The sequence below is a fragment of the Epargyreus clarus genome, unplaced genomic scaffold (genome assembly GCF_041222505.1).
Source record: "Epargyreus clarus isolate Ecla_fem2 unplaced genomic scaffold, WU_Ecla_fem_2.2 ptg000018l, whole genome shotgun sequence".
Taxonomy (NCBI): domain Eukaryota; kingdom Metazoa; phylum Arthropoda; class Insecta; order Lepidoptera; family Hesperiidae; genus Epargyreus; species Epargyreus clarus.
The window spans coordinates 7,473,530-7,490,637 of record NW_027332226.1 but is presented as its reverse complement, the minus strand read 5'-3'; the positions used below and the strand labels follow the sequence as shown (position 1 = coordinate 7,490,637).

Below are 17,108 nucleotides of genomic sequence, written 5' to 3'. Positions count from 1 at the left end.
ATATGAGACCAAATAAACTGTTGAATAAAAAAATAACAAAGGTATATTAGGTAAAAAAACACAAATTTATGTGCGGTGTATGTAGTTGAAATTATTCATGCTACAAAATTTGCTACGCCGTAGCCGTAGGCCGAAATACTAGAAGTAGAATAAATAACAAGTATAAGAATAACTGGATGTCATATCTTTCGAGATAGGTCTTAGGATATAAGACTAAACGGGGTCTAGTAATACGTTAAAGATATCGCGAGTGAATTACGTTATTTTCATTTGTGTGTGAGACGCAATGTAGGCAACATTTTTCATTCCACGAAATTGCTATGCCCACGTTCTACGTCGTACCCACGTATTTTATTTTAAATAAAATTTTAACGCTTTATTATTATGAAATCTATTTATTTAATAATACTGTATTGTTTAGTAATATCAACAGGTGGATAAAAGTTTCTAAACATAAATAGCCAGGCATCGTAATGGGTTCGGGACCCATTGTTACTCTTAAGAACAAAATTATTACTCTCTCCATAAGGTGTGTCTATACAACCATTCCTGCAACAGTGATATTTAGTAAATTCATGTAAACCTGCGTTCTATAAAAACACAACGTAGCACAAAAAAGATATCAAAATAATAAAGGCTAACAAGTTAAAGGTAGCGTAACAAGTTAGATCTTTCTCATTAGCGCACGTTGAGCCTGCTTGCACCGTGAAACCTGCATTATTCATGTTGGAATATTGCAACGTCACAACTATATTGTTAGTATTTTACAGTGCTACGGTAGGAGTTTTCTATCCTCTTTAATATTAATATATAATTGACTGTTCGAACTACGAAAATGTATTGGCATTCGCTTATTTATAGGATTTGTACACCTAACAGAATAAACGTTAAACATTATGTTTAAGCCCGTAAAAAAGTAAAAGAAACGGTTGTTCCTAGAGTCCAATTAACATTTGCTCTTCGCTTACTTGAGTCGCTTTGTCAATAATTTAAATAATAAATGGAAAAGTCCCTGTAATTAGACGGGAATTACTTACAAGTTATCGGCAGGCGAGCGAGTTGGTCTTTCTCATTAGGTCGCGGTGAGGCCGCGTCGTGCTATCTGCATTATTCATGCCACAATATTGCACGCCACGGCTGTGTTACTGCGCAACTAGTTTTTAATGAAGAAGAAGCTTCTTGTTCTTAATTTCTTGGCAGAACTGGCGACATTGATAAAAACTAAGAGAGTGTGATACCTACTTTATATTGCTTCCGTGAGTTGATAAACACATATAAAATGAAAACAATGATTTTACTTTAATATCAGGACAATGTTTTGTGGACGAGAACATGGTATAAATAAACAAATAAGTTGGTAAAATTAGAAGGGAATTACTAACAAGTTATTGGTAATTATTATATCATACTAAGAAAATGTGATGCTACCTTATACTTCCCTGACTCCCTGAGTCTATTAAACGTTTACATAATATAATATAAACCCCAATTACCCTAAAATTAATATTAGGTCACAGTTTTTCGGGTCGGCACATTTTATAAATTAAAAAGAAGTCCGTGTAGTTAGAAGGGAATTACTAACAAGTTATCAGCATGCGAGCAATTTAGTCGTTCTCATTAGTGCGCGGTTAGCTTGCCTGCGCCGTGCTGTCTGCATTATTCATGCCACAATATTGCGTAGCAGGGTTATGCTATTGTGCAACTAGTTTTTAATGAAAAGATACATCTTGTTTGTCACTTGTGTTGGCAAATCAGATGTAATTATTATATCATACTAAGAAAATGTGATGCTACCTTATACATCACTGATTCTCTGAGTCGGTTAAATGTTTACAAAATACAAAATAAACCACAATTACTTTCATATCATGACACATTTTTTCGGGTCGGCACATTTTAGAATTAAGAAGAAGTGTAGTTAGAAGGGAATTACTAACAAGTTATCGGCATGCGAGCAAGTTGGTCGTTCTCATTAGTGCGCGGTTAGCTTGCCTGCGCCGTGCTGTCTGCATTATTCATGCCACAATATTGCACGGCAGGGCTATGCTATTGTGCAACTAGTTTTTAATGAAGAAAAGCGTCTTGTTTGTGTTGGCAAACCTGATGTATTTAACATATTATACTAAGAAAATGTGATAGCTACGTTATACTTCATTGATTTTCTGAGTCTATTAAATATTTACAAAATTCAAAATAAACCACATTTTCCCTAATATTACAACACAATTTTTCGGGTCGGCACATTTTAGAATTAAGAAGAAGTGTAGTTAGAAGGGAATTACTAACAAGTTATCGGCATGCGAGCAAGTTGGTCGTTCTCATTAGTGCGCGGTTAGCTTGCCTGCGCCGTGCTGTCTGCATTATTCATGCCACAATATTGCATAGCAGGGTTATGCTATTGTCCAACTAGTTTTTAATGAAAAGATACATCTTGTTTGTCACTTATGTTGGCAAACCACATTTAATTATTATATCATACTAAGAAAATGTGATACTACGTTATACTTCCCTTACTCCCTGAGTCTATTAAACGATTACATAAATAATATAATATAAACCGCAATTACCCTAAAATTAATATTAGGTTAAATTTTTTCGGGTCGACACATTTTATAAATTAAAAAGAAGTCCGTGTAGTTAGAAGGGAATTACTAACAAGTTATCGGCATGCGAGCAAGTTGGTCGTTCTCATTAGTGCGCGTTTAGCTTGCCTGCGCCGTGCTGTCTGCATTATTCATGCCACAATATTGCATTGCACGACACGGCTATGTTATTGTGCAACTAGTTTTTTAATGAAGAAAGATCTTGTAAGCTGCAATTTACAGCCAGGGCCCTGATGAGACTTGTTATTCGAAGATGAAATATTATTCGAATAACACTTTGTATTGGATAAATGATTTTTAATTATAAAAAAAGACACTAAGGCTCACAATTAATATGCTTTAACATTTCACATATAGAAATGTGTAGGTAAGTGTGTATTCATACACATTTATTCCAAAAGTCACAGTATTTACATAATAATTTACCTTTCGAAAATTGGTCTAATTATAGATTAAATCATAAATTTAATTGCCAATATCGTTTGTGATAACATCATACGCAGTACGTGACTTGTTAACAGACCTTATCGAGGGGATCGCTGTGATCAAATTCACTATTCAGTATGCAACGGATAGATAGAGGCCGAAAAGTAATTAAAGATTGGGTCGAGGATTTGAAAAGGGGAAATTGCTCACTATCAAATTTATGATCACGTCCCGGATCAAAAGGGTATTGATAGGCTGAACTTAGTAGCAGCACGCGAGCCTCGTCAGTTTTACAACATTTTTATTTGTAAACTTGCTTCCATTTGGCGGAACTGGTGTAAAATCGGATGAATGAAAATTAGTTATGATTTTTTATTTTCGTTTTCATGTAACCGATAGATATTGTTATAGTAAAATGAAAATTTTAAAATGTATTATTAATTTTTTGATAATTATTAAAATACAAAATTATAGTTTACTTATTGTTACTAGCTTGTGGTACGTGTGTGTTCGAGGCTTTGCTGAATAATTAGATAGCTCAGGAAACCAACTTGAAGATCGGAAAATTTAACACAGATTTAAATTTGTTGATATGTTTAATACTTTAGATTAGTCCGCCTTATAAGACAGTAGAATATTATTATAAATAAAAACTTCTTTTTTATTTACAAATTCATATTATGTCGAAAATGGATGCATTACGTCCATAATAAAACAATAATAATACAATATTAAAAATACAAAGAATTTTCAGGTTCCAGCCAGTCATTATGAGCCAATTAATTGTGATGTTGGCGTATGCCAAAATCATACAAAGATTTACCACCGGAAAATTATTGACAAATCTATTGGTTGACCGCAATTTAATCGAATTTCGAATGCATGCACTCGAAAATTAATTAAACCCTAGGACGAGGATCCGTGAAGAGAATAGTATACATTCAGATTTATGATCATAGTTTCGCATCAAAAGGCGCGTTTGATAGGCTAAACTAAGTATCACTAATAAAAGCTATTGTTACTCTCCCCGTAAATTGGGTCGTGCTTCTGATATGTATTTTATGACGGTATTGTACCTCTATAAATTAAACTAGAATAGCACGCCTGAAAGCGTTTGTGATGACAACATTTTCTCTTGATAAATAATGAGATTCATCCCCATAATATGCTAATTAATAATTTATTCATAGGAACATATTTAAACATTAAAATGTTCTTAAATGCTAAATGAAATAACAATGCTAAAGCTTTCTATTCTTTAACATTAATTAGTGAGCAATAGAATTCTTTGTATACGTATTATTATAATCCATATAACATCATTGTTATTAATATTAGCCAGAGGCACTCAAACTGTAACAATAAGTAATTAAGCCGGCCATCTTGCTAATTTAATAATAGCGGCCCAATTCGAACCACTTTAATACAAAAACTTGCTTGTTTCAGAGGAATTTTACATCAAAATCAAAGGCGATACGGAGAAGCTATCAAAAGTTTTGAAAGAGCGATTTTCTTTAGACCTTCTATGGCTTGTAAGTATTGAGGAATTTTATGAAGAAATTTCTGTTTTGTTTTTGTTTATATGTTAACATTATTGTGTGGTTATTAGATCAAGTTTTAAGGTAGGATATTAATTAACTGAAATTAACTATACGATTTTGTAAAAAGACAAACGTTAACAAGACATAGACATTTATGTACATGCATTCTAGTAATGGATCATAAATTATAGATTAAGTTAGTACGTACACTATTTAAGTTTAACAGGAGATGTATGTAGGTCGAACTCGTGAAAATTATAAGTTACACTAACGATATTATGTTTTTCCTAGTATGGAAATGGTATTAGCTATGGAAATGTTTTTCTGGGAAAATATAATCATTATTTTTAATCGATCTTTTATTTTTTATTGTAAAGGCTTCTTCCAATAAAGACTGACCTATTTCTATTCGTCTTAGCTAATTATTGCAAAGTACAAAAATGTATTACCATTTATATTTATCGTACATTAAATATATGTTTATCTTTTTAATTATAATAATGGTTACTCCGATTGGATAAGCCGATGGCATCTGCATTGCATTACCCATTACCTATTGTTTGTGTAATAATCCACCTCCATTACGTATTGATAATAATCTCCATATGCAATCATTTGTAACATTCATGTCGGTAACATCAAAATTAAATGCATATTGTACAATGCATGTTGTCGCCTGATGAATGATAAAATCTAGCGAGTAATGTAAAAGTCAATATTCTGAAATTAATCATCATAATTTCTATGGTGACATTCAATAGGTGAATATACAATAGGTACTTTTTATATACCTAATTACGAAAATAAATGTATTAAAGACAAAAACGTAAAGTTACTTTTTACGTACTTTCGGCTTAACGAAGTTTTGTAAATGAATCCGTTCGATCTTCTTGTAATGTGATATCTCGGAAATTTACGGAAAGTTTATAAATTAGAATCATTTTATATTTATAACGGGAACTAACAGGATCTGGTTACGCGTTCGAAAACCTTTATACTGTTTGATTATATTTTGTTGATTTAAAGCGTTTGAATGGATTTTTTTAAATGTGAAGTCACATTTATAAACTCTTATTTTAGTTACAAAAAACTAAAATAAGCGCGTATTTTTTATTCAATTTGTTTTTTTTTCTACAATTATCTTATTCTATAATCATTTTCGGATGGTGTTTTTTTTATCAGACGTTCCTTGTGAAGTCATTTAGTTGCTTTATGTGCACGTCTATATTTATTAGACTAACATTTATTGATGTTACACGGGTAAAGGTAAATCTTATGTTGTAGTGGCGTACGTGAACCTGGGTACATCTCTGATGGCGGATGGGAGGCTAGCGGAAGCAACAAGCGCTCTCCGCGCTGGATCACGGGCAGAAGGAATGAGGGTTCGAGACCGACGCGAGCACGACGCTGCGCGAGTCTCAGCGCTAGTTCAGCTAGCAGCGCTACATTCGCAACGCGGCCATTGGCATAAAGCGCTTTCAGCGTACAAAGAAGCGCTGCAAATACTACCACGCGCAAATACGCCCATCGTTGGTTGGACACGGCATGTAAGTTATGTTAAAATATGTATGTTAAAATTATTTAAGACTATTGAGATTTTATTAGGTAAAACTCTTTAATACTTGTTTGTAATGGGTATGTCGATTTGCTGCTATACAATTTATGATGATTACAGTGCGAAAGTTCAAACTCAAAATATAAACACATCAAGATTCTATTTCTCGGTATCTTGTCATTCAAAAAAATATATCACAGACAAGAGATTATTAAACGAAGGTATTTCTTAGAAATCTATGGAAGTTTTAAGGAATTAACCTACATGTTCCCTATAAGTATGTCTGGGATAATTTCTTCCCCGGATTTAATCTTAATCAGTATGTGTATATCATCCTGATTAACACATAATATTTACAATATCTGTTTTTAACCGATGTTTTATCTTTGTTTTTTATTTTTCCCCGTCTGCGTAGGCTTATAAATATGTTTCGAGCTTATGTATGTATGTCTTACTTTTCGGCACGCCCTACGGATCAAAGGGATTGACGACTCAAGCGGCTTGACTTTAACATATCAGGTGTTGTTGAACTCGCTGAAATTATGGGCATGACATAATACTACATAACTTATATTTTCAGTTATTTTTAAGTGTTAATACAGAATAACTTATCCTCATTTTGTTACAGAACGTACTATCAATGGCGGGTGAAATATACATGCAACTCCAGCAATGGCCGCAAGCAGAGAACAGCATACTATCAGCGCTCGCGACCGCCCCAAATGACGTCGAAACTCACATCTCACTCGCAAAGATCCTCGCTAGAAATGTAATTATAAAAACATTACTGTTGCACACGTGACGGCTTAATATATCGCGTATAGTTAGGGAGTCCATGAGGGGATTTCGGGATAGTCTCGAGTACGGCAGACTAAGATATGGGAGATACCCTGTAGAGTATCCTAAACCATAAATGAGCTTTCTATATCGGGGGCTTGCACAATTAAAAAAATCTATCACTGGACATACTCGAGCGTGGTCGAGAAAAAATGCTGGAAAACGGAAAACATCATAATCTGCCGATTACCACACGTCGAAAAAATAGGGAAAAAAATAGTAATTTTGAAATTGAAAAAAAAAACAACCTGTATTATTATGCTATCTGATAGTGTCACTTATTAGCATGAATCCCTGGGAAGTAATGATGTATTACAAACTAAAGGAAAAGGCATTTTTTTAAGGAAAATACATTATTCTTCATACATTCACGCTCGAGTTTGTACACATTTAGCATCGTGGGCTCCTCTACTAGTACTTTACATGCACTTTTTGTTGCAGGCGAGTAGGATCGCTGAGGCGGAGATGTGGTTTAAAAAGGCAGTCACATTAGCGCCTAACGATCCTTCTGTTAGAGATCAGTTTGGTGAGTTTCAATCTCGTTATTATATGAATTTAAGACGTTTTAGAAACTAAAGATTGTGTTATAGTCTTTGTGTTGGTGGTTAATGTATATCGGCTGAATTACCATGAGTTTTTACGTATCGACAAATATGAGTGTTTTGGTATTTGTTTACGCATTTGCCCATAAAAATTCCAATCGCCCCTATCGGATTGTATCAGAACTATAGTGTCAGTAACGTAACATTAAATGTCTAAATTGACAAAATGGCGCTTTATGTTTTGTCTCTCTTTTTTGCGAACATGTGAGGCAGATAAAAAGACTTTAGCACTTACTTATTGTTACGTTTACTCAGTCTACTGAAGCAAACGGAACAGAATAATGGATTGAGTATACGTAACGTAATATTGTGGGATGTTTTGAAAACTCATGGTAAGGGTACAGGAGTGGTAACGCGTGTATGATCGGCTTCAGGTAGAACCCCTGTTTTATATGACGACGTCCATGGTCGGCTTTGACCATATACCATCAGGTGGACTGTACGGTCGTATCTCAATATTATAATATAAAAAAAACTTATATAATGTTTTGTTTTTATTTTTGTGTATTATATATAGCTATATTAATATACGTTGGCGAGTAGTTAAGTTATAAAATATTTAATTTTATAACACCAAATATGGTTATACTAAATAATGATCGATACATCAGATAATTCTGTCTGGATAGTTTGACAAATTATAAGCCGTAAGCAGTTAGTATTTAGTTATAAATCTTTTAATATTAAGTAACTTAACCGTATTACACGTCACGAATAACGTGCTGTAGGTGATTAACGATCAATTTAAAACGCCTTTGAAAGTGATAGGTATAGGTTATAATTTATTATTTTTAGCAACCGCTTAATATTTTTGTAATAATTCCAGTCATATTTTTGTTTCATAATGTTCTACGATCCTAATTAGGGACAACCTTCGCTCATCCGTTAAATGGATGAAACCTATTTTATACAATTTTAAAAAATATCGCCAGGAATACTGGCCACATCACAGGGCAAGACTGAGATTAATTAAAAAATATAAATGGTTAGTTAATGACAATAAATGTATATTCTAAAATCAGAGGTTTCCTTTCATTTAACTTTTATATTTTTAATATATCTTTTGATATCATTACTTCACACAGTTACCAATTAAACGGATGCATGTAGGTCGTTCTTAATTCGGATTTTGTATTAGAAGTAATAATTAAATTAAAATGATATTGAATAATAACTGAATATTACAACTATTATTACATACGTAGATGCGACTGCTATTCGGGCATTGTTATTCCGAGTTTTCGAATCAAATGCTGTTAGAACAATCAAATATTTGTTTTTAGTTTGGTAGTGTATCCAATAGTTAGTTGTCGTGTTTTATTTTCAAATTTAGGTAGAAAATACCTTTGTTTACGTTTTCAAATAGTGCAACAGTTATACCCGTATAAATTTGAAATGTTATTTATTTACTGACTAATCTTGCAAAGCCTAAGTAATGAGGATGGAGGAGGATATAGAAACTAATTGAGAAAAAATATGGATTGTGCGTACGAAAACTTTAAAAAAAATATATAATATATAGATTCCAATATTATTTTTCTGAAACAGGAATGTTTCTAAGATCGCAACGTCGATTACACGAATCAGCGGAACAGTTAGTGACTGCAGCACGACTGTCGCCGGAAGACAGCAGACGCGCTGCATCAGCTGCTCGAGCGCTTCGGGATGCGAAGCACTGTAACTCTGCTGAACGGTGGTACGCCCGTGCTGTGGAGTTGAACCCACAGGTAAGGGCTAATTGACTTTAGGACTATAACTACCTATCTCTTATCCAATAAAACCTTTGAGTACATAACACTATATTGTATCCTTTTCCCTAGTACACAATACAATTTAGTACTATAAATTTAATCTTTTCACATTATATCTAAGTACCCGTAGTAGTTACTTCTCACTACTTACTACCGGTAGTACCGTCTTCACTACTGCTCCAGTAGTAATAATAGCTCTATGATTACTACTGGTATAGGTAGGTAGCTCTATTTTTCGTATGGCACTAACCCTACACTAATTTGGTCTGGTAATAAAAAAGGTTATACACATGTTTATATTATACCTCATTTTAGTTAGGATTCCCACTTTAGTGGTCCAGATGCTTATGAGCGGCGGTAACTTATACAAAATAGTCATAGGAAAAATTAGGTAATATTTGTGTTTAGATGGATTAGATTGTAAATCATTTGAATAAGTAAATGTCATTAAAATGTATTTAATGATCTTAAATAATATATTATCTTAAATAATAATAAATTTAATTTAAAACGTTATTTAACTTTTGAGCTTCTTTAATTTATTTTTTAAAAATAGAACATAATTCTTCAACCGACCTACATAAGTAGCAGAACAGCTTCAGACAGCAACATGTCCGTGACAAACAGGTTGACGAGAAACATAAAACATTGTCCTTGCTTCTATCCGCCTTTCTGTGCCAGCAAGAATTCGACTAAGAAAAATGTATTTTTCCGGAAATTGACCGCTCTCAGTTATATGTCTAATAGTTACAATAAAGAGTACATTTCATGTTTAGTTGTAAATAAAAAAATACAAGACAGCAATAAGTCAAACATATTTTTGAAGAAAATTATATGATTTGTGATGATTAAAACTCTGGGTTATTTACCTTTTCTAAGATGATTATTTACGGGAGGACGGACAAACTTACATTAAAAGGGCTATATATGTCTATGTCTATAAGGACAGATAGCCCTTTCTAGGCTATTAATCCTACAAATAAGGAAACGTGCTTAGGATCTGACCTGTTAATTAGACCCTATTTTGGGAGTCGATATTGGCTATAGGACAAAGTCTAAACTAATTTGGCGTAAATTCTCTTGGGGCGTACATATATTTGTGTATAGTCGTATCTCCAATCAAACACGATTTCTAATGGATTGTGAAATAGAGAAGTAATAATCGCAACTAAACATATATATGATCAATTAAATAAAAAAATACTAGTACCCTCCCGAATTCGGCAAATCAGATGTACACGGAGTCTTCAATTCGAAAAAAAAGTTTTAGAGCGGGATTATTTTGTAAATTAATGTAGGTATATTAATATTATAATTTATTTTACAGGATCCAGAATTACATTCAAATTTGGGTGCAATCCTACATTTAAATGGCAAGTATGTAGCGGCTGCCACATCATATCGGAGGGCGTTGCAGCTGAAACCTAACGATGAAGTCACTGTTACTAACCTTAAGAGAGTCAGATCACTCATGAAGAGTCAGCGTAAGAAATAAGTTGCGATCATAGCGTATAAAATCAAAGGAACATTTATTAACCCGTGAACATAATATCAATATAGGATGTCAATTGCCAAAAATAGATTTAGCACTTAATATTTATACACTTGCTACGTATAAACGATAGCTCACGATTGTATATACATTTTGGGTTTATCTATAAAATATGTATATTCTTGAAAATTTGTACCTGCAGAATAGGTAGCAGATAAGGAATGGAGTACTGTGGACTTATGAGGGAAGGAACATTTTAATTTCGTGTGCAACCGCGGCAGACAGGTTCGTGGGTTTAATTACTTTCTTTGGGAAGAAACGATAATTCTTTTTCGCACTCAAGAATCCGAACACTTCAGTCTATAACTACCCCTATTAAATTTTTATTATTATACTCAACTGAGATAAAACGTTCCAGTTAAAACAATGGTGACAACTCAAGCATGCTAATTATAAATACGGTAATTAATTTAACACTCTCAGCGACACAATTTATAGTGACGTTTCAATTTGTTGTACCGATTTCATTGGTTGCTTTTTATACCCTAACTAATATCGCAGTAACGGTTAATTGGCGAAAATAACGGTTATTTTAATGCTTTTCTGATACGTATTAAATATGTTATACATTCGCAATTGATTTCCGATTTATTTTATCATGTGTACTACCTATTACATACCTTTTAATATGTAACGGGTTCTCCACATTTGCGGATAGAATTTTACGTATAGTATAAAGGTATCAAACGAGTATGTTACTTGTCATGGCGAGTACACCTGATAGTAAGTGGTCACTTGCTCATGGACGTCTTTAGTCAACCCCAGAGAAGAATAGAGTTGCAACCTGAGACACATCGAAAGAGTATGCAAACCTTACCTGTCAAACCAGAACATAGTAACGCCTAACGCTGCTGTTACGAGGCAGTAATGGGCGTGACTGTGGTGCCACCGGAGTAGTACCACAGAGGGTTCTTCCACCTGCAACTGCCCATATTTCGAACCAATTACCTGGATCGTAGTCACGACCAAACTATCGCTCGTATGATGAGTACCCGTTACATATTAAAATGTCTCATACCAGCGATTTTTGATTATAATCGTATATGCCATACCTACCTAAATAGATACCTTTTATATTGTGAATCCTATTATGATTTTGTTAGCATACCTCTAAAATATATCTTAGAGATATTATTTTTATTGATGCTATTGAGTTAAACTCATAGTGATGTTTATAAAATAAGCTTCAAGTACATCGACACTCAATACCTTTATTTAACAATATAAAAATATAGAATTATTTATTTATGTTTAGTAAAAAATATTTATGCTTATTAATAGCTTTTTAAGCTTCTATGTTCCTTTACCAAAATGAACATAATTCATTGGTATGTGCGACTATAGGTAAGGATTATTTTACAGCATATAATTTGGCATTTTGCTTTGATACCATGTTATTTTACTTTATATTATCACTAGCTACAAAAATAATCCCAAACACATATGATAAAAATCCGATAAACGCTGAAACATATAAATCCGCTCATGATGTAATTAATTAAATAAATTCAATATAGCTTATAATCGTAAAAATTGCATCTTACAACTATTTAATAAAAAAATAAATGCATTTTCTTTTGCGATTATATAATTGCTTTTTGATTATTTATGTGTTATAATGAATTTTACTTGCGTATATTATGCTCACTCAAAAATAATAACCTTAATAAATGGCACAAAATTACAAGTTAATAATTAATGTCAAATACTATATATTTATTGTACATTAAAATATACTGCAGAACACGACATGGAATTGGAAATTGAACCGAAACTTGCAATGTAGGTAATCTAAAATGAACATAGTTGGTAAGTGTTAAGAACATGTATATCAATAGACTCGTTATATAACATAATTATAATTACATTCAATTGTATGCGTAATTATGCTAACTTACAACAGATAATTGTGCAGTTAACTGAGAAAAGTTGTGAATACCTCGACAGTACCTACAATTTGTATTTGTTAATTTTATTAAATATAATTTCCTTAACTTAGATGTTTATGTTCCTTATTTTTTACGGGCTCAAAATAATGAAACTTTTCATACATCATGAAATCATAAGAATCCGATATTTAAGACATATTGTACTTTTTTTTATATTTGGCTGATCCTAAATACCAACTACGATAGATTTTATGATACTTGCTTTTTACCAAAAATCGACACTTCCATAACTAAATATAATTAAAACTAATGTACATGTGGTTTACTCTACGAATGCACCTTATTTATAAAGCTATGTTTATACATGCAAACTAAACTCGTGGTCCTAATTAAAATCTTCATTAAGGGTCTTGAAACAACGCTATAGATATAATTAGGTATATTGTAAATATTAAGAGCAAAGTTTTGTACGCATGCAATGAGAATGTATTTAAGTAAAGTTATTCCCAATGTTTTAATCGATATCGGGAAGATCTATGTATATCTTGTTGTTAATAATTTCTTTCGTCTTCCAATATAGTTTCACAATATCTGCTCCTTAGTTGATAGATGATTGATGATGTACCCGAGCGAAAGGCTAGTGTGAAACCGACTTAAGTAAAGCTTGTGCACAGTTAAAATTGGAGCAGTTTTGAGACACTTTTATAGATTGCATGTGACCAGATTAACCAGAAATAGTTGAATCATTAATAAAGAAAAACTATTTAAGATCTAAAAACTCACTCTCATTTAATTAAAAAATATTGTTTTAATAATAAACGATATAACGTGTTTATATGCGAACATGTTTTTTAATAATATTAAATTAAATAATAAATTGCCTGTCAGTTCCAAAGGTTATGTAATATGTTTAAGTCATAACATCGTTAATATAGTCTCAAAACTGTTAAGCTTTTACTGTGCACAAGCCACGTGGTACGTGATTGTAGTTTGATGAAAGGATTTAAAGGCAAATAGGTATTTTAATTTCTTAGAAATGTCTATTATATTTCGGTTAGTGAAAATGTTATTGTAAATAATAAATTATTTTTCTCGTTATTTTTGCTTCTACTTATATATATTTTTATAGTCGTATGTAGCTTTTTGTATGAATGGGATTCTAAATATTTTTGTTTATTTTATGTTATTTTCGTATGAATTGTGGAACATATCTATTTCATGTTTAATAAGATAATATTAACGCATTGATTGTTATTACGTGTTATATATTTTGTAATATAATAAAATCGTTGTAAATAGAAATTGACGTCGATTTGGCAATTTTGGTGGCCATATTTGAGTAAAGTAATTCTCTTAAATTTCTATTTTTGTCGTTTTCTTCTCACACCTGTGACAATAAATGTAAATTACGCTTTGTAGTAATAGATAAATGCCAAATGAGATGTTTTTTTTCTATAACCAAAGTTAGCTGTGTAATTAATTTATTTGGTTTAGATAGTTTACGTCTTGCCTGTTATAAAAAAGGGTTTTAGAAAGATCCTGATCGCATATAGTAAACGAAAAAATTGAAGACGTAACATTTCATTCGCACTATCTGAAAATTTCTCCTGTAACCAAAACTAAACGCGGGTCGTACTAAGGATCTTTTTCCTGTCGCGCGGGTTTGTGTCCACGCACCGATCCGGTCCGCGGTCTACGGTTAATTCACGCGTGCGTGTGTGACAGAAGAAGATCCTAAGATAATTCATAAAATTGAAATACGTACTAGGCACACAAATATTATAATACCTATTACAAACCATGTCAGTCATATAGATACCGTGAATAAATTACCATTAGGTAAATTTATACTTCCTACAACATATTTTATAGAAATACACTTGGACTTCGGCAGTAAACATACCAGTAAAATTAGTTATACAAAATAAAATACCAATAATATGTTTTTACTTTAGATATCTTCCGATGCAGAGAAGTTGTGCATTATATTTTTTGTATTCCCAACTGAACAACATATTCGTTATACAGCTAAAAGCTATTCGTTCGTTAGTTAGAGATGTTTTCTTCAAGTAAGTTTTCCTCTTCGTCGTGTACCAAATGACGCGTCTCATTATTTTGCCCGTCAACAGAATCGCGCAAAGCCGCGTCCAAGTCACTTTGTCACGACATAACCGGCTTTTTTCTCGTTATGAATACGACATCTCCAATTAGCTTGTGTCTTTGCGTCATTTTTGATTTTGTCGGAAACAAATGAGAATAAGAATCTACTTATTTTCCTGTTACTTGGAGCAAATTGTCAGTTCTAAAAATCGTTCCTTATTTTTTTATCGTATTGTATTATTTAAAGTGCAATTATTTAAGGCGCAGGCTAAATCTATTATTTAAAGGAGGAGTTGCATACCTGACATACATCTGTGTCTTGTAAGTACATTAACGATTATTGCACAATAAATAATTTCCTGATTTACGTATGTATTACTAATAATCGGTAAATCCTATTTCACAAGGAAATGAATGATTCTTTTATATGCAGCTTACATACATACATACAATTACTTTTATGTGTGTGTCACTTAACTATCCTTTTTATTAATAATAACATAGGAATTGTAACAAAAAACAATATTGTTTGTGAAATACAGAACAATTAAAAGTTGAAACAACATGCCCAATCAAACGCATTGTGGGGCATATATATTATGTAGCAGTAACCTAATTCAGAATAACTATTTTATATTTTGTATTCTCTCATATTTATTACGTGTAGTCAACGGGTTGTTCAAATATAAACATATAACCTATATACCGTATAATATATTACTAAGGTATCATATTCCATTAATTTATACGTAAAACTTAGTTATGATCATAATCTGTGAGTATCTAAGGGTCGATTTCTTTTCACGCGGGTTTGTGCCTGCGTTTCATTCTGGTCCTCATGCGTTTCATTTACATAGATGCGTGTCATTTGTTTCATAGACACTTTCCTTATCATGTAAGCCACGCATGTGGGTCAGACACGCATGCAGATAAACCCGCGTGACAAGAATACCCTATCAGTTGTATATTGTACTTCCATAATTCAATAAAACTACCTGATTTTTCTCATGATCTCTATATCTTTGTATCGTAGTATTACGCATAAGTAAAGTTTATCAAGGAATTGTAATCATCATTGTTTTTATACTAGTTATGTATTTATGGTGTTATGCAAGTAAAACTGCAAATTCCCAAAGTGATATTATATGTTGATAATTTTGTAAATAAAAGCTTCGATATTTTATTCGTTGTTTTATTGAAGGACAACTCATGTATTGAATATCGATTTCTCTACATAGTAATATCCTTACTAAGATGATCTACGTGCCGCATTTACACCTTATCTATCTGTATATTTTTTGTATGTTAAACACCAACAACATAGCGAATCCTGCGTTATTTTTTAAAGCGAGACCTACGGCTATCTCTATGTATATCAAATAGTGCTGTAAGATTATTTTGCAATCCACCTCATGGTAACTGATCACTGTCGCTGGCATATTCTGTGTATTGATAACAAATTCTACCTGAAGTCGATCACAGATACATTGCCGCTCCGGAGGACTGATATGGTCACATCATGTATACATTAGCTGGCACCAACAGCCTTCCACCAGAACGCAAAAGTACTTTACACTAAAAATGGTCGAGGTGGTGTTACCTCCCCAGTCAAACCATACTGTCTCTACATTTAACTAAAAAAATATATTTTGGCTACCTATTTAGTTTCGATCCAGCCTAATACGGTATTATGGTAATTAATGGATTTGCGGCCTAATCCTTCTCATTATGAAAGGGGAACCGTGCCCAGCAGTGGGACAGTAATGGGTTGATGATGATGATGGATTTGCACAACTGATGTAAAATGTTACTACCGATGTATGTGAGATGTACACCGGCTTGTGATCGTCGTTATTCACAAGTGGACTGAGTTGGAACATTAGTTTCCTTTTATTCTGGTATGTGCCATGATATGCGAGATTACAAGTGTAGTTACAATAACAACTTCGTAGTTAGTCGAAGTTACTCTATTCATTCCTGGTAGGTATTACGATGTACTTATGAACCTTATGTCTAATAAGTAACTTTTTCATAATATAGGAGTAGCAGACGAGCATGCAGCCGACCCGATGGTAAGTGGCTACTGCCGCCCATGGACATCTGCAATTAAACCCAGATAGGATTATATATTCCTACCCGAGGTCAGCCACTGATGCGCCGCTACCCCTGAGGACTAAGCTAGAACGCCTCGGAAAACTATATCTCCTTTACCACACCCTTCAAACCAGAATATACCAACACTTAACGCCGCT

At 32.9% G+C, this 17,108-nt stretch overlaps 1 protein-coding gene across 1 annotated transcript in view; it reads left to right on the top strand.

Moving 5' to 3' along the window:
- Window positions 1-16,039, top strand: part of Tmtc2 (Transmembrane O-mannosyltransferase targeting cadherins 2) — a 164,870-nt gene extending 148,831 nt beyond the window's left edge. The window contains exons 6-11 of the mRNA XM_073082629.1: window positions 4,476-4,561; window positions 5,855-6,117; window positions 6,754-6,894; window positions 7,404-7,488; window positions 9,113-9,291; window positions 10,643-16,039. Of these exons, the coding sequence (XP_072938730.1) occupies window positions 4,476-4,561; window positions 5,855-6,117; window positions 6,754-6,894; window positions 7,404-7,488; window positions 9,113-9,291; window positions 10,643-10,810 (922 nt within the window). The 3' untranslated portion in view covers window positions 10,811-16,039. The remainder of the gene's footprint in view (window positions 1-4,475; window positions 4,562-5,854; window positions 6,118-6,753; window positions 6,895-7,403; window positions 7,489-9,112; window positions 9,292-10,642) is intronic.
- The last annotated feature ends 1,069 nt before the right edge of the window (window positions 16,040-17,108 follow it).